This window comes from Paralichthys olivaceus, chromosome 20 (genome assembly GCF_024713975.1).
Source record: "Paralichthys olivaceus isolate ysfri-2021 chromosome 20, ASM2471397v2, whole genome shotgun sequence".
NCBI lineage: Eukaryota > Metazoa > Chordata > Actinopteri > Pleuronectiformes > Paralichthyidae > Paralichthys > Paralichthys olivaceus.
In genome coordinates, this window is record NC_091112.1 from 19,077,482 (window position 1) to 19,100,045 (window position 22,564).

The following is a 22,564-nucleotide window of genomic DNA, read 5'->3' on the forward strand; positions in this document are numbered from 1 at the left end:
TTCTCTTACTTTTTCCTCTTCATCAGATGATTATTTAATTATGTCTTTATTATAAAAAAATTATTTTAAGGCACTATTTTACCCAATAATACACTTCCACATCTTTACCTGGTCGATCCAACTGCCTACTTCAGTAAGAGCATAGAACAACTTCCTTTAAGATAGCAATGAGAGACAAGTGAGAGGGAGGGAGAGTAGAGATTGTGGGCGTGTGTGCATGTGTCTGCTGTGTTAGAGAGGGAGAGAGGGAGAGAGGGAGGTGCTGCATCAACCCGGCATACAGCAGCAGCAGCAGCAGGCTGGGCTTAGGGATCTATTGTTCCCTGCTTTATTGCTGCTAGACCTCGTTCCCTCTCATTAAGGAGCCAAGAGAGAAAGAGAAACAGAGAGGAAGAGGAGAGCGAGAGGAGACCTCAGCCCCGTTCGTCCGGGATTACTTCTTCTTGGACGCGCTGGTGTGGACAAAGCAGAAAACACACTTAAGTCCAGCACTCATCCTCGTGGACAGGCTTGCTTTTTTCCTACTGACTGCATTGGGAACTACAGTAGTTGCCGTGCGGTGGCCATGGGGCTGCCCAACAGAGCTGGGGGGACACCGGCAGTCTTGAGTGGGGCACCGCTCCCCTCTCTCTGTAGGTTAGCACTGCTCTTTTTCTCCATCTGGGAGCTGGATGCACAAACCGCAGTGGAAAATAAACCCCTGTACATCTGGCAAACAGGTACGGTCCACCTTCTATTCTATTTCACAACCTCCCTCCAAGGGTTAGGAGAGGAAGATCCTGAGTTGCTGGATGATTGTCCCATTCACTACTACTCTGGCGCCCTAGATTAAATATTAATATGTAAATGTTTGTGTACATAACAGGATGAAGGGGAGCTGCTGAACTTGTTCAAAGTGTACTTTTTTTTGCTTCTATATTATTGTTCACTTTTTATGATTGCATCAAATAATCCTGCAAAGAGGAAGAGGAACTGATGAACGAAAGCAAAAGTTTCTTTCCTGAGCGTCATTTTCTGCAGAGACGCATGTGGCAGAGGTTGATGCATTGTAGCCATCTTGCTACAGTGTACTGGGGTAACATATTTACTGCAGTCCCTGAGGTGAATGTCTCTTTACCCCACAACTGAGGTTTAGAGGAGTGGGCTGTGCTGCCCATCTATAGGCTGTACTTCCTTCGTTCTAGGCTGAAGCATATGGGACTCCCCGGCTGCCCAGTACTACTATTTGGTTCATTTATCAGTTTGACATGTGTGCAACTGATGAGAAATGGTGCGTGCGCTGTAGTCACATGTGGTTCCTTCTTGCACGGAGGGAATACCACTGCGCTACAATAGAGACATGAAAACACTCCACTTTAGTGATGAAGCAGGTTTTTGATTTGTCAAAAGATAAACCACGAGGTGAATGTTAACGAGTTATTTCAGAGTGGTTGTGATTGCAATCTTTACAGTGTAGGCAGATGTGCAGTGCACAGCTCTCCGTTGTTGCTGTTTTGGGTGGTGCCTCCCACTGATCGAAAGCTCATTCACTGTGAGAGAGCAGCACATGGTCAGAGGAACACAATACTGATGCATGGTCCAGCGAGCAAAGTGAAGGAGTGGGAGAAGGAGGGGAGTAAGAGTAGGGGGGGATGGATCTCCCTCACCCATCAGGACAGGAGTGCCCTTCGGAGGCAGCTGGAGATCAATGTTCACTTTCACATGTGTCTAATCTCTCTCTGTTTCTTTGGATCAATGTACTGGTTTCATTGGGACCCCCGCAGCCCCTTCCCACCAGTAGGGGCTGATCAATGGGTATAGTCCTGGTAAATCAGCTCAGGCTGCATGGGATCAATGCTGGCTTTAGTGGGAATCCTAAATGTAATATATGTTTTATGTTTGTGATATTTAAATGTACATTCCTTGTGAAATTAAGATTTGTTTCTGCTTTAAAAATGCATTACTTTGTACTGTTTGTATATCCTTTAGTGTTGAAGTTTTGAATTGTGCACCTATATGGTAAAAGATGTAATTAGCAGAAATAATTGAGTTAATTTATTTCTCTGCAGTGACAGCAGCCCCCCCCCCCCCCCCCCCGTTGTTGTCCAAGGTAGATAACTTTAGTACTAATGATATCGGTGCTGTGATTTAATTGGTAAATTATCAATGTAGGTGCACGAAAAATCACTTAATATCATTCTTGTTGTATATAAAAAAAAACAATTAAATGTGAGCTAGAAACAGGGCACATTCAATTTAAAGCTGTGAACATTGTGGGATTTCATACACATGAAACAAGACCACTTCTAAGATTGTCTTTAATGCATTGCTGTTTTTTAATTTGTAAAAGAGATATGGCTGATTTAAGTCTGAATTTTCTCAAAAGTACTTTATCTGGAATATAGTTCACAGTTAGAATCATTGCATGATAATATGCATATTAAAATAAGTGGCCGTTGATCACCCGCCTTTAACTGCCAATAGTCACCAGATGACAAAATACCATGTGCAAATGAGTGCTAACGTCAGCAACTGCACTAGCTTCCATTTCCCTGAGCGCAATACAAACCCAAAAGGTGGAGTATATAAAGGAATAGACAGCAATAATTGATCATTGATAGCTAACACTACATACACAACTTCTTTTATCATAGAGTTCAATCACTGCAAGTAAGAGGCTAAAGACTAGGATAGAAAAAAAACTTGATGTCATGCACACTATATAACATGTATAAATCAATAAAGGATCAAATTGTCTTTACATACATTCTTTTAACACCTTTATCGATGCTTTCTTTTTTTTTTTTTGCACACCGGTTTCATTGTTTACACCCTGTGCAAAGGAATGGAAATCCTATGGTATTATGTGTTCTACCTCCCACTGTGTAAAGACAGGGGAGGAGATTAAGGATAGAGAAACCAGAGCAGATTGGCCAGACAAAGCTAACCTAGATACGATATAGACATGTTTATGTGTGTCTCCTCTCGGCTTAAGTGTGTCGGCACTTGGCTCCCTGATGCTAGTTTGGCTCACAAACAGGAACTTGACACTGCTGTCGATGTGAATGGCAATTATCAAATATTGCTTGTTGTATTGTTGCATTTGATGTGGCATTTTTGATGAGGTCTCACCATCGTAGCCCTGATCATTCCCCACATACTCACCACAACAATGCAGGAGGCGCCTCCTGCACCTCAATAGCTTCTGTGTTGGATATTTGAGAATGAGATGTAGAGGAGTCTCTTCCATATTTTTTTTTTCAGTTACAAATTGGCTACATCTACAACTCTAGTACAGATGGGCCACTAAAATTAGCCACAGGAGTAACATGTGAGGGTGGGTTCTCCAGAGACAACAGTTCCCAGCAATATGTGCACCAGAGCCAAGGGAGATAGTAGAATTTAACTAAATGTGGTTGTATTAGGATTTAATCTACTTGATGATCCCCTGTGGACCACAACCAAGACTGAAGTGTAACCAGGCTATATGAGACGCTAAATGAAACAAACAGATGAGTGATCATGTCGCATTACTCCCCTAACTATCTGCATATGTATGGAATTTTGTGGCATTGTGTAATTTGGCACTCTGTGTAATGTCTTTTGGCAAAATAATTGCTTGTGTTGTCTCAGTGTTTGACGCAGAGAAGCCATAGACAGAAGGTTGGGGATTATTCCTGTTCCTGCATGTTGCTCTCTGGGATTTCCTCCCACACTCATCTGGTTTGTACAAATGAATTTTGCAGGTAATCAGTACATTTACAGGCAAGGTTTCTTTCACAACTTTGGTCCTTTTTGTACGTCTTACAGCAAATGATTTATTCTGAGGAAAGGTTCAGAGGTCAATATTTCTTTCTGAAGAAATCAACCTTCACAGCGGTGTCTGTCTGAGGCAGGCAAGTTAGTCATTGCCAGGGGCAGGAAATCAAGGCAATACAGCCTGTCAGACTGTCCAAACCTGGCCGATGTTTGGGGGTTTTGAAACATAGTTCACCTGTGCAAGAGGTTTATTACAACCCATATTTATGTTGTGTTGTTAGGCAAGAGTACTTACAGACATAGGTCCTCTTCTTTGTAGAAAACGCTTACTTTAACCAAACCACAATCTTTTCCTAAACCTATAACCAAACTGTCAAGCTATGTTTAAATGTTTATTATTCTTACCATGACAACACAGGTCCAGTACGCCTGATGGTTGTAAGCATCTAAGGATTGTATTCTTGTCACAATAACAAAAGCATAGTATGCCTTTCACTGGTCTGCTCCTATGGGTCGTATCTTAGAGAAGACATAGCCTATATCGTTCTTTAGGTTGTAGGATTTGTTGACCAAGTTGGATGATTTGACAAAGGCAAACTGCAGAATTATGACCCAAGCCATCTATTGTAAACATTTATCAGAGTTCATGAACAGAGAGTCTTTTTATGATACATGCAGTTTGTCTTTTCCCAAGATACTGTCATTTTTAATACATTCTTTAAACAAGATGATTTGTGTTGGAAACAGTAAAAAAGCCACACCGCACTGTAATAATAATTATTTATCCAAGACAACAAAACCTCCATGAGTTGATAATGGGTAAAATAACATGAAATAACAGAGCAAAATCAATGTTCTGATGATCTTCTCTTTCATGTCAAGACAGGGGTCAAGTTATTTTCATCACAATGGCTTCTTCTCCCTTCTCTGTACTGTGTGTAGCTAATATTTCTGAGGCTTCAGATGAATGGCATGCACACTACACAATCAAAATCTGATGAACTGTGGCTCTTGAGGCTCCCAGCGTGCCTAAAAACTGTTGTTTGTGCTGTTTACTTCCAGTTTGCTCTCATTTGTCCTTTCCAAGCAACCTTTTAACCATCAGCAACACTGTCAGTGTAGCTGGAGACTTCCTGTACTGGTGCAGGACAACAATGGTCTCCGCAGAGCTGAACAAACCAGAGCAATGACTGATGGTAATTAGTGGGGCAGGTCCTCTCTCCAGACCCAGCCAGCTTCAGAGAGATCCAATGAATGGTGGCCATTTAGGGCCGCATAAACCACACACACGCACCGAAAACAACAGTGTGTCTGCATTGTCCTCATGTGGCGTGCGTCTCTGTTTGGGCCCTCCGCCGCAGATGCTCGTGTCCATGTGGCGCACAAAAGAAAGAGGAGGCTTCACCTCGAGTCACATGACTCGCTCTTTGTTCTTCCTCCAATGTCCCCATAGAATTACCCCCCTCCCCTCCTCAGCCCCCCCCCCCCCCCCCCCCCCCACGGGCACACACTGTCACCGTCACCCTCTCCCCCTCTCTCAAGGTGACCTTTAACCTCAGAACTGAGAGGGGTCTCGTGAGGGTATCACTGGAGAAAAGGAGGCGGGGGTGGACGGTGAAATACAGCAGCTTCTCCGGATCAAGTGTCAAGTGCTTAATTCAGCCATTTACACCAGTACATTTAATACGCTGCGGGTGAGCCGGAGGTCGACTGATTTAGGTGTATGACGATACAGTTCCACTCATTTCTGTAAATCTAAAGGTGCCAGCAATGTGTTTAAACTGCAGTGATCAGTATATTCTGAGCCATGGAACCAGGGTTCATTTATATAAAATGAAATAATATGAGCCATGGATCAAATGACTATGTGTGATGTGAAAAGAGTTGATTGTACTGACAAAACCAGAGAGAATCACCAGCAAGTCTACAGAGCTTGTTAGCTGCTGTTAGCTAATTGGGTTGTTTTTTTCACCACTCACGCTGTTGTATGTTGAAAACGCTCTGAGAAAACAACCATCTTGTGAACACAGGGAAACATTGATCAGCTTAAGAGATAGTTATATTTTTCATTGGATGGCTAATGTAGAATGAAACAGAGCTAAAGGAAAGCAAATAGAGGACTTAATATTATTTGTCAGGTAACCAGAAATCTTCTAATGTAATGCACTGTGTCTGTTGGTATACAGTAAAACAAGTTTGTTAAACATGGCTTCAATACTAGTACGATTTTAAAAGTTGTTTCTGAATTCTTGATACTGATGAATCCATATTTGTAGGAATAGTCTGCAGAGTCAGGTTAAAAAAATGTAAATATGTTCATCTGTGCTGTGTCAAGGATGTGTCTAGCCTAGATTATCATCAAGACAGAAGAGACAGGAAACAGCTAGTTTAAATGTGAGGTTGAAGTTTACATATATTTTGAGACTGTCTAGTTTTATGATGATATGATTGATTTGAAATGTGATTTTTTTATTTAAAGTCGCCAAATTTTATAGCACTTCATAGACTTAGCGCTTACATTTTCTCTATGTGGACCTCCTGTGGTTCCCAGAGGCAAAGGCTGAAGTAGTGTCCTTCGGTTAGAGTATGACACATCCTCCAGTGGTGGATTCAGTTCAGCTGATCACATCTCATACTACCAGCCTGCATTCTCCGAGCTCTGCTCAAAGTAGCTCCATTGAGGTTTACCATTTTTGAGCATTTTCCTCATTCTGGTCTAATTCGATTTTGTATGAGTGACTCGCTTGCCACTCTGAATAATATCGTGCGAGTTGTAAAATGTATTAAGGCCCATGTATCACTTTTGACAGACAGAAATTGGTTTACAGTTTTTCTTTGCTTACTGTCTTCAAGCTAAACCAGCCTAAACCCATCTGTGCCTGAGTCCATGACTCCCATAAAACAGATCAGTCTGTTAACTGTCTCATCTAACATTGATAGTAAACACGTGTGTGACTGTGTTGTCAGAACTGGGGTGTGTAGCAGCATGTGTGGCTTGGGGGAATCAAACCTTTTTTTCTCATTTTCTTGTGCACTGCTGATGTTGGACAACCATTTCAGTGAAAACATATGGATGTTCATGAGTAATTAAAAGTGTTATGTTGAACACACACTGGAGTGTCAGATGGGCCTGGAGCTGGAGGATCTTGAGCAGTGCCGTTAAGGCGGGTGGAATTATTTCTGGTTTTGATGAGATTCATCAGGTGCCAAATTACAGCCATTATTCTGTGTAGGTTTGAAGGAGCTAAATCCAGCTGTTCAATTCTGCCTGGCGGGCTGCCCCAGGTGGTGTGGATGTGTATAGAAACACACACACACACACACGCAGGTGCCCCACTACTCCACTGAACTCAGCACTGTGTCTTTGTCTCTCTCTCTCAGCCGCCTGCTGTCTCTAATCGACCTTGTAATCCCCATTAACATTGACACACTCTTATTTCTCTTTTCTTTTACTTGACAAGTAAAAAAGAATTTGTAATAAGGTAGTTTAGTATCTCACCACCCCAACAAAAGCAGAGTGACATTCGTGCAAATCGTCCCGCATCCACCTCCTTGCTACTTTATTCAGTTTCTTTTCTTTCTCACTCACATACAACTATAGCAACACCAATTCATTGACACAAGGCATGCACACACACACACACACACACACACACACGGATGGGCATTGTGTGTGTGGCATACCTCATTACTTCCAGAGAGAGGCCTGACAATGGGGGAGGAGTGTTGCTGTCAGTTTGCCATCAACAAGCAGTGGAACCAGGGAGGCTGAGTAATTACATGGGAGTGGAGTTTGTTCGATCTGGGTGCAACTCCACTGCATGGCCGCTACCTCGTCTGTTAGCTGACAAGAGGCCAGCGCAGACGAAAATACACACGCAGTTTGACTGATAAATGGGTTTGCAAATATACAGGGTTGACACCGGCCCATTATTCACCACGGGGCTGGTTTAAAGAATTGCTGACAGTCCTCTAGAAGCCACAGTGTACCCTCTATTCCCAAAATGAAAGTATTAGGAAGGACTAACAACTCAGAGTTAAGTCATGGGTGTTCTTAGAGCTTTTTATGTTGCGGGGTTAAACAGTAAAGGTGATATTGAGGACAGTGCTTGAGGTCATTATAATCAGGAGGATATATCAAGAGCAGATGAGATAGTGGGCACCCCATATATGGAGGCTTGAGCCCTCCTACAGCAGCCACAGGTTTGCTGTTTGACACTGCCCTATCAATAAAGGCAATATATTAAAAAAATATATGAATATGAACATACACATAAACCATTAACACATTCATCTGGCTGGTAATTGAAGACAGAGCAGAGTAGTTGGTTGATTGAGGCACCTTTAGATTTTTATTATGCAATCAGGGGACATCCCCTTCACATCAAGAGTCACAAAGACACATCCTCTGGGAACCATGACGGTCTGTATCCACGTATTTGCAATTTATCTGCTTATGTTAATATATTTCGCTGGATAATTTGAAAACTTTGACCTACTTGTAGCGCTCCCAGATAACATATTGATGTGGGCCACTTCAGACAACGATGCAGCACTTCTGGCCTTCTTGTAGCTGGGACAAAATGGATGTGAGAGTAAAGTGGCCCACTTGTAAAATAGCAAATGTGACCCAAATATCCCAAAAACATGCAGAGCTCTAGGCAAGGTTTATTTTGATCTGAAGAGGCCCACGTGGAAAATAGTGAATATTGCCTGAATAGCACAAAAGAAATCCGGGTTACCTTTGGCACCTTCAGTTGATGTGTTGTATTACTTGTGGCCAAACAGGAGAAAGCTACCCAAGGGCAATCTTTCCATGCAGTCTGTGGGCTGGATGACAGTGTGGGCCAAAAAACATTTTGCCAAGTAAGCTGTATGAAGGGGAAGGGGATCAAACCATCAAGTAGTTGGCATTCCTGCATGTGACAGATCCCATGGCAATCTATCACATAACAAAAAATGTAAATCTCAAAGTGGCACCAGAGAAAAAGCAGGCATTTAATCCATTTAGAACCCCGCATTTTTTTCTGCAGTGTAATCCCTATAATGGATATGTTGAACTGACCACCATCGCTAGAGCTATGCAGTGCATAAGCATAGCAGATAAAACCATTGGGGAAGAGGTGGGTGTAGAAGCATAGACTGGTAAACATGTCAGTCATGGCTGACTTAGTTCAGAGTAAACATAAATTCGGAGCATCCAACATGCTTTAATGGTGTTGTCAGCAGTCAACACTTTTCTTTTCGGGGGGTAAACATGATAATTTCAACTGAATTCCTCCAGACAACTACTTCTCTTCAGAGGCATTACTCCCAAACCTATTCAGATCTAATGTGTCACCCATCAAACCCAATATCACGGATTTTGCACCTTAAAACACAGCTCGCTTACTAATTCTAACAGGACAAGGGATAAGAACGGAGGCATGTGGAGCAAGTGCTGAGGCCAGAAAGAAAGGCTGCCAAGCAACTCTTTGTGTGCGCGTGCAGCCTGTGAAGAAACAATACCAGTCCAACTAACCACATTACAGTGATTAGCACAGTCTTCCTGCACTGAGATAAACCCTTGTTTCCCTCTGGCTAACTTATGCTCTCCTTGTGGCTTGATTAGCCCTGGGAAACGTGCTGAAGGATTGGCCTAAGCAGCATTAAGAGATCAACCTGCTTTTCTCTCTTTGCCAGCTCTATTAGAGATCACCTCCAGCTAAATGACACATGATCTAAAGACAAAGCCAAGCAACTCTTACCTTCAGTAAGTAAACCCAGACATGAGAATTCACAGGTATATGATGATCTTTCACTAGTTACATCATTTCTAAACCTAAGCCCAACTGTAATTATACCATTTACACTAAACCCAGTCTAAAAGTGTCAGACCAGGGCTATACTTAGCAGCAGCTACACTGAGATCATTACTTACACATGGTGGCTCAGTTCTCTTTGTTTAGACATGATACACTTTGATTTGACAACTGTTGGGGCAACAAACATAAAGAAATAAAGAACTTGGGCTGGGTCATCACTTCCCATACCCTACTTACTTTGGGGGATAGTTGTTTGAGCATGTATAGAACAAATATAATATAATAAGTTAAGATAATGTATATTATGATTAGGTGTTATTCAAATACAATTTAATTCAATTGAAATGATTAATTGGAAGACAATTTCACTATTTCTAACATCCTGGCTATGACTGAGTTCGATGAATAACTTAGACATGACTGGATACACAGTCAATTAATAGGGCTGTAATGATTCGCAATTCAGCTGTCCAGACTTGATACGCAAAGATGGAACCCATCACGTCTCCCTGACCAACCCCACTTGCTGCCGCAGCTGCAGGTGCAGCCTGTTGCGTGTCTGCTTACGTGTCCAATCACACTCCAATTCAATCACAACCCTGCGTAATCTGAACCAACACACAGAAGAACATGATGCAACTCAGCCTCCAAAATGACTAAGAATGTGCAGAAGCATTTCTGCAACTCTTTCAGCACAAACTGAACATTAAGTGGATCTAATATATTGCAGAAGTGAACATTTGTAAGACAACTATTTCCATTTGACTCTTTCACTTTTCCATTTCCATTTGCTGCCTCTTTGTGTGCTGAGAAGTGTCTGAGACCATAATTACATTAAGGTTAATAAGGGAGAGGTTCTAGTAATGGATATAATGGCTTTAATGATGGAGTCATGTAGTGCTGGGTCATCAGACTTAGACATATTGGTACTTAGTATCTCTGAATATCATCTCTACACTATGATGCTGTGCAGCCAGTGGCACGGACACACAGTGATATGGTGGGTAAGTAGTATTTGAGTTTTGTGTGATGTGTTATTAATAGCCAAGGGAAGGACGCAAGGAGAGATTCACCTCTGGCAGTCAAAACTGTGCAGCCAGACAAATAAGATGGGGAACACACATGCACAGATTGTGACCGTGAAATAAAACACACTCATAATGATTATGATGCACAGAGTAGAAAACAATCCCATTTTCATGAGCAGGAAATCTGAATGTTTGGACATGGATAGTGTATTGAGTTAATTTGTGTTCCACAACATTTTCCTTTAAACATAGACGGACATTTCAAGTTCTTCTGTTGTAGTAGATAACAGAAAAAATCGAGCTCATGCGTGGTAGCTAGAGGATGAACCTGGATTGACACGCTCTTATTTGGATGACCTTGATCTCCCACTAACCAAAAGTGTGACTGCATTGCTCAAGCATTGGGCATGGATAATCTGGAAAGAAAAATATTCAAAAACACAACACTTCCTTGGCTCATGCCCTAATCCTTCCACCAAATTTGTTGTAAATCAATTCAGTACTTCTTGTTAACTTGCTGACAAACAAATGAACAAACATGGGTGAAAACATGACTTCCTTGGCAGAGGTAATAAGAGCAAAACTTTTTGTGCATTTGTTGTACTATCTGACGCGTTGGCAATGTGGTATGTCATGAATACTGTATTGCAGCCTCTAAGGGTACTTCAACTCCTAGCCTTGTTTTGAATTGAATTAAATGAATAGTAATTCAGTTGAGAATGAGAAACATAGAGATGGATGGAAAGATATGAGATATGAAATATTAATTCTTAATACCAGCAGCACACAGTGGAAACTCCCTTAAATAGCAGCACTTTAACTGCAGTCATCACTGTATTATTCATCAGGGCTCGGAGGCAGCGGCTCCCTGGAAGACACAAACACAGTTACACCAGTCATCCTTGGCCTAATGAGGCCCTGAGGAGGCCACTGAGGTCAAAACACAACCAGATCCCAGCAAGTGAGCTGTCTGTTTCTCAGTCGAAAGAGACACACTCACGCTTTAATAAATGATCCTCCAGTTATGAAAATAAAAAAAGGCAGCAGTGCCCATGCCCCCTGTGAATGAGAGGTTAAATTCAAGTTTCAAGTCACCATAAAAAATATTATCTGGCACTGTGTCACAGCAGTGCCATCTTTCCGTGCTCCATATCACACTTCTTAACCCAGTTAATGCAGATGCAGATTTTCTGAAAGGGAAGCATACATACATTGATTAATTACAAGTTACAAGTAGAATTATGAGAATATTATTAGAGCCAAGGCACATTTTTAATAAGTGTGTTATTCAAATTAATTTAATTTTAAATGATTGATTCTATTATTGCTTCATCTGCTGAAGAAGAAACAGAAGTAAGCACCTCTCGCTGATGAACATCAACAAAAGCTACTGTTACAAATTGTCACAAAAAATACAAAATACTACAAAAAAAGTAAATTCAGAGATGCAGACAAATAAACAAATGAAAAAATAAGTAAAGGAAATCCATTTACATATCACAGTCCAGATCAAGTCAGGACCACTAGCCCACTACACCATTTGGTTTGGGGGGTGGTGCTGAGGGTGGGGGTGAGATGAGGCAAACACCCCACAACCATTTACGACATAACAGAACAAAAGCAATTAGGTGACGCTGCACGCGGCACATACCCCCACCAACGACCACACAACCCTCCAAGGACCATCTGTCAGCAGCAGCGAGCGCACAAAAGGACAAAAGATGAAAGAGAGGGAGGAAGAGCGTACGCCAGCAGACATGACAGGCTCAAGGTACAACTGGGCACGACTTAATTAAATAGCGATGTATGCACATTTTTTGTCTTCTTTCATGCCCGTCCATCCCAGTTGTTTCCATCCTGCTTCTTTTGATGCCAGTCCTTCTGTCACCCAGTGTCATTTACAGTAAAATACTAACATCTGACATATTAACCTATGTGGATATTCAAAATGTAATTCAAAATATTATAACAATACCGATTGCTCACTAGTTATTGCTTGCACCATTAATGAGTTACTATAAGTAAGAATTTATTTTAACAGAGTTTACTTTCATTGTTACAAGACTCCACATATGCTGCAAGGACTTACTTATTATCTGATATATATATATATATATGTCTTACATATATAATAATATATATAATACTTTATAATTATTGCAATAATTATTTAGTCTTTATACTTCTATATTCTATATTACAGTATATATTCCACAAATATAACCAATTAAACTTGTATTTTCTAATTTATTTATTTTCTCTTAATCAATCACATTCTGTACAGCTCATATTCACAAATCACAATTTGTCTCATAAATAATAAATCATCCATGATAAATCTTTACTGTAAAGGGGTCGTACAAGTTGTTGGGTTGTTTTCTAAGCTACAGTATTTTTCACCTGAATCCTGTTTATTCATAATCTGTTCAAGTTTGTTTTACAAGTCGTAAGACGTTGTCTTGTTTGTCCGTGAGTTGATATTGTGATGGTGTCTTCCATACAGATGTTCATGTGTAACATTTATTTGCACATAAGTAAAGTAGTTTTTCATGTATGCTTTGGAAGCTTCTGAGTAATCATGTTGTCAAACAGGGTTGAATATTTCTAATTTCTGCATGATAGATGCCTTTTGAGATGTTAGAGGTTCAACTTTTATGTTCAAGATCTCCGCTTCATCTAACTACTCATTCAGCTCACAAGTTGCACTCCAACTCATCTAAGTGCAAAAATTTCAACACCTTTCAGCACTTTCACTACTTGAACTCCACTCAGCACTTCCATTGAATGACAGTTTCATTCAACACACAAATCAAATCTTCTCATCCAGCATTTTCATTCTACCGTTTCAACTGAAATTAAAGTCGTCTGTCTGAATCATCAGTACGATCAAAGAGTAAAAAGAAAAGTAAAACTCTAGTTTCCTAGAAAAAAAGACCCTCCAGAGGAAATGGGATCAGACCCAAGCTTCACATTGTGTTGCCATGCTGCTACAGTTAAGCTGATATTAGAAGCTGAGCACAGTAGAAGTTTGCTAAACACCTTAAGAAAACTGATTCATTTAAGATAATTAATCAATTCAGCAACTTGGACCCAGGGTTTTCCAATTTGCTTTAACTTGGATTGACTGAGGGTCATGGGTTTATAGGAAATACTTATCACTGTAACTTATTGTAACATTCAGTAGACGTCAGTGTTACTGTGCTGTATATGTAACTCACATATGTTCTTTTCTAAAATGTCCAGACATTGTGGTCACATTCCAGTTTGCACGACCTTAGAAACAACTGAACGAGTGCATAGTTCTGCTTATGCAGAGGATGTCAGTTGAGAAGGAGGTCCTTCAGTGTGATCCAGGACATATTTGCTGATGGAATGCGGCACCCTGCCTCTTTCCAGGCCACCAAATGAATGTGGTTTGAGCGATGGTATCCCTTTGTTCCGTCCACTTGTGAGCAGATCACTTTACTGTGATGGACATTTTCTGGGAGTTGGTGAATGGAGAACTCAGAGCTTTTGCATGCATGTTAATGCAGGCATGAACAGGGCCAGTGGTAACAAGAGACACCAGATACTCTGATCGACATTGGAGAGGTAGTTGGCGCTGTCTCTTTGCAATCGAGATAATCGGTCTCAAGAGACTTCAGTTTAAGGTGAAATTTTACAAACTATAGAGGTGATATGGCCAAGTGGAGATTATGATGGCAGGGTTTTCGCCACATCTTGAGGTGAGGACATTTGGAACAGTTACAAACACTTAACTGAGTGATGATAGACAGTTTGAAATAGGCCGAAGCCTCAACCCTCCTTACACTGGTTGGTTGCTCTCAAAATGCAGCATCGGAGCAGAGAAAAATGCTTGTGAATGAGATGGTAGAGAAACATATATTGAATAATAAAGGCTGTGAACCTTAATCTAAAAAAATTCAGCAATAGCTGCATTTACAAATAAAGGGAAGTTTAATTGTGATTAAAGAAAAAAATATAGAGATTTTTGTTTTAAAGGTACAGTGCGTAGAATTTTGTGATACCTAGTGTTGAAATTGCATGTTGCAGCTGAACACCCCTCACCTCACCCTCTCCTTCCAAACATGAAAAATAACCTGTGGTAGCCTTTAAATGTCATAAAAACTCAAAAGGTGTTTAGTTTGTCCAGCCCCTCAATGTAAATATAAAGTATTTAAATATAAAGGTCTTTTCTGGGGTAAAGAAAACTACAATTCATATAATTTAGATGAAATAAACTAGTGAAAACATCGTGAGAATTATTCTACATTAAATTTCTGCCAATAGTTTCCTTTCACCTAAATCTTTCACAATGGACCGTTAATAAGTGAATATAATGAAGAACCTGGTTTGAGTTTAATGACAGATCAGAGTGAATGAGCGGGCTCACTATTATCAGGTGGTATCACGTCATCTGACAGGAAACCAGCACATCAGCGAGCTCTGTGGGGAGCTTCAGTGAGCGGTGGGTCAGACAGCTCTAACTTTGATTCCTGACCCTGGTGATTTGATTATTGAGAGAACATTCATCATTCTACAGCAACACAAGGAACAAAAGGACTTTGCAAACAAGAGTTCCTGTCTAAAAATAAACACTGCTGCTTATAAATTTGTGACAATAAATGCAGGGTGAAGAATTACATTAAATGGAAACTGAACAAAGTGTTAATATCAGTGGGATCAAAGCTGTGAGTTTTAACAGTCTGGAAGTTGCCAATGTGCTTCTATGACATGAACACAGACTCAATGTGATAATGAGGCTACAGATGGTTAACAATATAGAGGAAGTGTTTTAACCTGGGAGCCTTAAAGTTTTATTCTCTGATTTTTTGGTTCATTAGGAGGCAGTGAAACAAACGATATTGATGTATTATAACTGTATAAGTTGCACTGATTTACTTCAGTTGTTTCTGTTTAGCACCAAATTACAACATTAATTATCTCAAGGCTCTAAAGTGCAAAGTGTAGTTTGGTTCAGTCTTTTCCAAATCTTAAGCACAAATGTAGCAGCTGCTTCACGACCAGAGGTTTTTTTCACAAACTGCTGCCTGTTGCTGGACAACGAAAGAACGGTGAACAGTGAGACGTCAAGGGAAATGTTTGCTAAACAAGGAATTTAGACCACGGTGTGAAAGAAAGACCACACACAGTGATTGTATTTTTAATCGAGATGTAGAGATAGTTTTCATCTCGACAGAAAACCACAGTGCAGCTGTGAATCTGAACCTTGTGAAATCCTTTGTTCAGTCTTTCTCTGAGGTCTCGATCTTAAGTGCCTTGAAATAATGTATTGTGATTTGGTGCTATTCAAATACAAATGAACAGAAGTGATTTTGATTGAATAAGCAATATAAATGTTTAATGACAGTTCATGGCGTGTTTTTTCAGTCCTGTCACAGCACTTTCCAGTATAAGTCACATTCACCCCTTCATACAGTGCTCTTATATCCACACACATTTACACAGCACAGCCATCAGTGGCAATTTGAGGTTCAGTGTCTTGCCCAAGGACACTTCAGTATGTGGACTGGAGAAGCTGGGGATCGAACCACCAACCTTCTATTTTGTGGATGACCTGCTCGACTTTGGCCACCCATTATAGATAATGAATTGATGCAGGGTTTGAATTAATCGATGGCTTTATGGGGAGCCCGATTTTTTCCTGGGCACTATTCCAGTAGTTAACATGTGACATGCTCATAAATACAGGTGTGCACAGTGCAGGCAATTGCAGGGTTACTGTGAAAATCATCCTACTGTTATCTAGGCAGTTAAAGGTACAGTGTGTAGAATTTTGTGATATCTAGTGTTGAAGTTGCATGTTGCAGCTGAACACCCCTCACCTCACCCTCCCCTTCCAAACATGAAAAAAAAAAACTGTGGAAGTCATTAATCATCATAAAAACTCAAAAGGTGTTTAGTTTGTTCAGTCTGGACTAATGTTAAAAACATGGCAGCCTCCATAGAGAGGGTCCCCTCGATGTAAATATAAAATATTTAAATATAAAGGGTCTTTTCTGGGGTAAAGAAAACTACAATTCATACAATTTAGATGAAATGAACTAGTAAAAACATCATGAGGATTATTCTACATTCAATTTCTGCCAATAGATCCCTTTCACCTAAATCTTACACACTGGACCTTTAATACCACTCTAACAGAGCATTATTTAGCAAACTTGTTTTAAACTACAACTAAATAAAAGAGCTGTCTGCAGCTTGCAGCTCTCTCTCGCTCTGTCGTAACTGTCCCTTCACTTTCCTTGTGTTTCGCCTCTGTCAGTGGATTGCAACAAAAAATAGAAAAAAGCCAAGAGAAGAGTGAAGAGCCATGTATTCCTGTTTTCCCACTGACGACATTGCTCCCTTGACCAATTGAAAGGCAATGATGCATCCCCAGGTCCATCCCCAGGTTCGCTGCTGCAGGTGGCAGCGGCGGTGGTGTCTGGTCCGGAGCTGTCACTGTCAGCAGGACTCGGTGGCAGCGACAGGCTAGGTGTAGTCGGTGTACTGTTGTCATTACTCATTGTCTTTGTTTGTTTAGTGAATCCAAAAGTGTTTATTTTAAGAATTTGAGCAAAAAACTTTAATAAGGTATAGACACTACAAGCCTCTAGAAAAGCTTCACTCCTTCTCGTCTTTGGTCACTTTCTTCCAGAGATCCCACTATAGCCATGAAGGAGACTCCTTATGAGGATGCACCTCTTTACTCTAAACTTAACAAACCGACACAATTATGCACCAGTGTGTGATTTTAGATGACGTGCATTCTGGAATCAAAGGTCTGAAGTGTAATACAACAGCGTCTGCAACCTGTTTCCATCATGATGGCTCCTCACACATTTTTAAAGAGAGTGAGGAGGTGGGATGAAGGTGCAACATTTCCTCCTGAACACACTGGTTAAAAGGGACTTTAGAATTTCCTAGCAAGTAGAAATCTAGTGGAGATAAAAACAGCATCCTCACAGAAGATATTCTGAGTTGAGTGACTGTGAAAGCCTTCACACAAATGTTTATATTGGTGGTGGTTACCTCACTTCATTCATGACCTACATATTGCTGTATGGCTCCTTGTAGATAAAAACATTATGCCTTCAATGAGCTGCCACAGTTTCCACTACTGCACTGTTCTTCTATGGCCCTTATTTAATTAAAGCAACACTACAGGTGTCCTCATCCTCTGAGATTTAAAGGTCCTGAAGAGCACAGAGAGTAAGTGGGATAAATGACGTTGGTTTCAACTGTGTCATTTTTCATCTGCAGCTACAGAGCCTGAAGTTACTCTATGTGAATTACAGACAGTGGTTCCATTCATCATACCCATGGCCGTCACTGAGCAGTACTCTTTCAAATCATCTTCCTCTCTCTTCCCCACAATGCACCATTACACCTGATCAACCAGCTGCTCTCTGCCACCATTGGCTCATCAGGTTGACGTCTTGTGGGACTCGTCAGCTGATTCCTCAATATAACTGTAAACAGGAGGAATCATGGGGACGTGAAGGCCATTGTTGACCTTGGAAATATAATCAAAATCAGGGTCATATCAGTCAACAAAAAAAAGGTTAATCCTCCTAAAAGCATGTATCTCATGCAATATCCGTTCCTGTCCATTGTTTGAGTAATAAGATTACTTACATACTTAAATGACAGTTTGGACTCAAGCTAAAGCTCATGGACAGTTTGTGTCATCATTTGGGAAGATGATTTTTTTGTTTTCTGCATGCAAATGAAAAAAAAACAGTGATGGTAATATCAAAGAAAGGGTCGGGAGGTTACTGGACAATAATGTTTCAGATATTTGGATGACCACCTGCTCAACACTAATATCCTGCAAGACTTCAGCTACAATAGCATACTTCAAGGCAGATTTTACCAATGGGCTGTCCACTGAAATGGTTCAACCTTAACACCCGGGACACACTGGCTGCTGTTTCGCCACGGAACAGCTGCGGAATGGTTTTTCAGAAGAAGTTTTTTGACATTTCTTTCTGTTGGAATGAAAATCTTGAGTGTGGAGGTTACAAAATCATTTATCAGCAGAATAATATCGTTTCCAGCTAATTACATGTCAATCTTGAGATATCTTACTCTCAGGAAAAAGGTTGAATGGACCAACCAACCGAAAAAAATTCTTAAGCCCCTACCATAATTCTAATAAAATCTGTATGTCACTGTTGCTGTATGCTATGCTGCAAAATTTGTTTTGCTAATAATAGTGTATGTAACTTTAACAAAGGATTAAGCCCATCTCCATTTAGGAAGTTAAACTGCTATTTTTTTTTTTTTACAAATGTCTGGGCTGAATCAGAGGTCTCATGAAAGATGGAGACAAGCCTATTCACAGATAGTGTGAAATCCATGTCTGAGTTTATTAATTAAGGATAGCTCTCATTTTATTCTGTTTCTCCTCTCCTGTGTGTGTGTGTGTGTGTGTGTGTACATGTGTTTACATTGAGACACACATGGATGCACAGCAAAGCAGAGCGAAAATAACTACATGTAAAGGCAAGTAGGTGACAATATTTAAAGACACAAACGTATAGATGTGGCAACAACTACATTAAGTACTCATACAAGTCAACCAGTTTCTGAAGTTGAAATCACTTAATCAAGTGGTGCAGAGAAATGTTATAAAATGTGTGTGCAATTGTTTATATACACACAGTAGATGGGTCAGCCTCCTGCTCTCAAAGGTCTTCATGATCTGCTGTCAGAGAGTCCTGCGACTGACGGTTTCTTTGGGAGGAGGGGGACTTCACACAGCTCCAGGGGTCTTGATGAAGATCTGAGTGAAGATTGGGAGCCCAGCTGGTCAGCATAGACTTTGAGACTGTAGGGTGACGCACCATCTGGTGCCCTTCTGATCTTCTAAGATCCAGCAAATCATCTTCATGAATTCGGGATGCAGGTGAAGGGGGGGGATTACTGTGGGAGGTGCAGTTGGTTGTGTGATGTGATGCGAGTGAGGGGCGTGAATATGAATGCTAATGTTGGCCAATTGGTGGTTCTCTACAGTGCTGGGGGATGGGTTCCTGTAGCTGGAGATGCCTCTCCATACTGACGTAGGATCGTTAGCTTGCTTTAATATGGCACAACAATACAACAGAGCTTCCATCCCTTGTGAGACATTTAATAAGTAATCTGTGTTTTCATGGCTGTTATTAACTTTCATATAATAATCAGGAGAGTCCGGATGTTTTGTGCTCCATGCTGTTTATCTAGTCAGCCAGGTATTGGAATGCCTCACTAACACAGGCATGGGCTTGGATCTAAGAGCCACAAGGAATAAAGGAGGAAAACTCCTGCGGAGAATAAAAAGGTTTGCAGCTCATGATGAGAGACTGCAGAGTTTTTGTGAACACCATGACATCTGCACACCAACCTTTGTTTGTCCAAAGGCAGATTCCACCTCCCCTTGTTTCCTCTGATTGCTCTGTTGCTGCTCTGAGGAGATAAAAACCAGGCAGCTGTAATGAGCTGTCTGGGGTGGACTCACCGAGCCAGCTGAGCATGAAAAGTCGGGTTTGTCCTGTTGATGAGCAGCAGTTCATCCTTTTTTTGTGGTCTACAGAATGCTGATTTGCCAAGTGAACGGTCAGCAGTGGTGCTGGAAAACCCCGTGGAGAGCTTATGCTCATGCACTGCGTTTGTAGAAAAATTGTAAAAGTGTGGAGTGGAGCGTGAGGTGCTCAGTCGAGCTTTCTTAGTGAAAGTAATCGTGTTTGAGTAGTAAAAGGTGGAACAGGTGAAAAGTGAAAGCAAGAGAGACCCAATGCTGTGGAGTGTATTCAACACAGCAAAACTCAACTAAAGCCACTGGGATTTTCAGAAGACTGTTTGAGGAGTGGTTTCAGCACCAAGCCAGAGGGGGAAATGCTAAAAGCCATGTGCGACGACGTGTAAGAGCTGAACTTGTGGACACATCGGGATTAGGCTACAGGCTAACTCTGCAAGACCTGACCCCTGGTCTCAACTGTTTGCTAATGTATGCTCACCGGACAACAGGCTGAAGTTTATTTTGCTTTGACGGACGGCTGGGTGTTTGTTTTCGGATGATGCTGCTTCAGATCTAGCACTTCTACTAACTTTCATTCTGGCCTCACGGTGCTGATGCGGCTGTTTTCCTGCCTCAGCCTGTCCACTCACGTCCATCGTGCCTGCACGCTCTGCATGACTGTCCTGTATATTTAACTTCACCGCTCTGTGTTGCACTGAGTTGTTTGTGTCTGAGTGACATTCCCTGGTGTGTCCGTTGCGCACCAGTGGCCATAAAATAGTCTGCATACTGCACTGACACATTGACACACACACACATGCGCAAACTTACAAATATATCACACACATCCCCAAACCGCCTGTTTCTCTCTTCTCTCTCAGTAACACACTTGTTCGCATCATTAAGTCTCTGTTTCTGGTAAGTGCTAGATTCACTCTGGCCATTCATAACCCCTCGCTACAGAAAATGATTCTTTCCACTTCATCATTTACTGCCAGCGCGTTAAACAAAATGTCACAGGCCGACAAGTGCCCCACCTCCTTAATAGCTGTAATTTGCTCGCTGCTTGCAGGGCAACGGCAAGTGAACATTATTGCCAGAATTGGTGAGTGTTGGCGTCTGGTTTGCTCTGAACAAAAGGGCAAAAGGCCGGGCTGAAGTGTTACTCGGCTTAATGTGTTGTCATCGGACCACGTTTGGACAGGAACAAGGATGGGGACATTTCTCACTGTCCTTGTTATGCTGCATAAACTTTCTGCTGGTGTTTGCAGACTGCTATGAAATCTCATTGCACATTCAGTCTGACTCTTCTCCGGACTAATCCACGACTTTCACTCATGCACTGCAATCCTGAAATTTCCCAGGCATTACCCAAAGGAACTGCAATGTGAGAACGCAAATGTCTGAATAATTAGACGGATTTTACCCTGCTGGCTCCCTGGTACAAAGACTTTGTGATGTCTGACTGAGTCCCTGCTTGATTAGAGCCAGTCATTGACTGGAGATTACACAAGGAGCATGTGGGATTGTTGATGACCTTCTTATCCTGGCTCCTGCTCGCTCGACCCAGGCACCACCCCTTCCCGAAACTAAAGAGAGCATTTCCAGTAGGAGTGAACATGTCTGGCATGGACAGTCTGAGACAGCAGAGCTGTAGACAATTTTCAAACCTGATTCTGGGGACATTGTCTTGAGTTTGTACATGAAATGGCACAGCAGAAGTAAATGGGGTTGATACTTGCCCGATCCAAGTTTGTGTTGCCCTGTAGTGACTCCTGCCATTTTAGCTTTTTATACTGATGATGGTACTTACTCTTCTGTTCAACAGAATATAAACTGTCCAGGTGAATAAACTAAAGTCAGACTACTTCATATCTATAGCAGTGCTGGGACCAGTATTATTCTTATCAGGGTGTTACAGCATGTTCAACATAATGCTTTTCTGATGGGCACCTGTCTGGTTAAAGCACCTGGACATTTTCATAAAGCAATCTATCAAAAAACATTTGAAAGTATGAAAGCGATCCCCTTTACCTCCGCTCTACAGAGCTTAAAAGTGAGTTTTTGCTCATTGTGAAGCTGTCGGGTCTTTGCCTAGTGCGCATGAAGAAATGAAATAAAATGAAATATTGTGTTGCGACAGTAGATATTGTATGGAAAGAAGAAACAATGTCAAAGAACATCTTACAGATTTTATTTTGAATACAGTTTATAACAGAACATATATGATATACTCCTTAAATAAACATTACCTATCCAATCATCTCAAACTTGGCAGGTGTATTTCTGCAGACCCTGGTAAGAGTTTTGAACGATCACTTGTCCAGACCCCAATTTAATCAGACAAAAAAAACCCCTGTTCCATCAGATCCACGACCTTGTGCAGAACCTCATCGACTTCTTTCCGTGTGACGCCTTTTCCAGCCACATGGTTACTGGACGTTGACACAAGAGAGTAAAGAAGACAACAGTTGCACAGCGTATGGTAGCTG

The 22,564-nt window shown here is 41.3% G+C and overlaps 1 protein-coding gene across 1 annotated transcript in view; it reads left to right on the forward strand.

Moving 5' to 3' along the window:
• The first annotated feature begins 250 nt into the window (after nucleotides 1–250).
• The window catches only part of thsd7aa (thrombospondin, type I, domain containing 7Aa), a 133,317-nt gene continuing 111,003 nt past the window's right edge, over nucleotides 251–22,564 (forward strand). Inside the window, exon 1 of the mRNA XM_069516457.1 lies at nucleotides 251–719. Within this exon, the coding sequence (XP_069372558.1) occupies nucleotides 566–719 (154 nt within the window). The 5' untranslated portion in view covers nucleotides 251–565. The remainder of the gene's footprint in view (nucleotides 720–22,564) is intronic.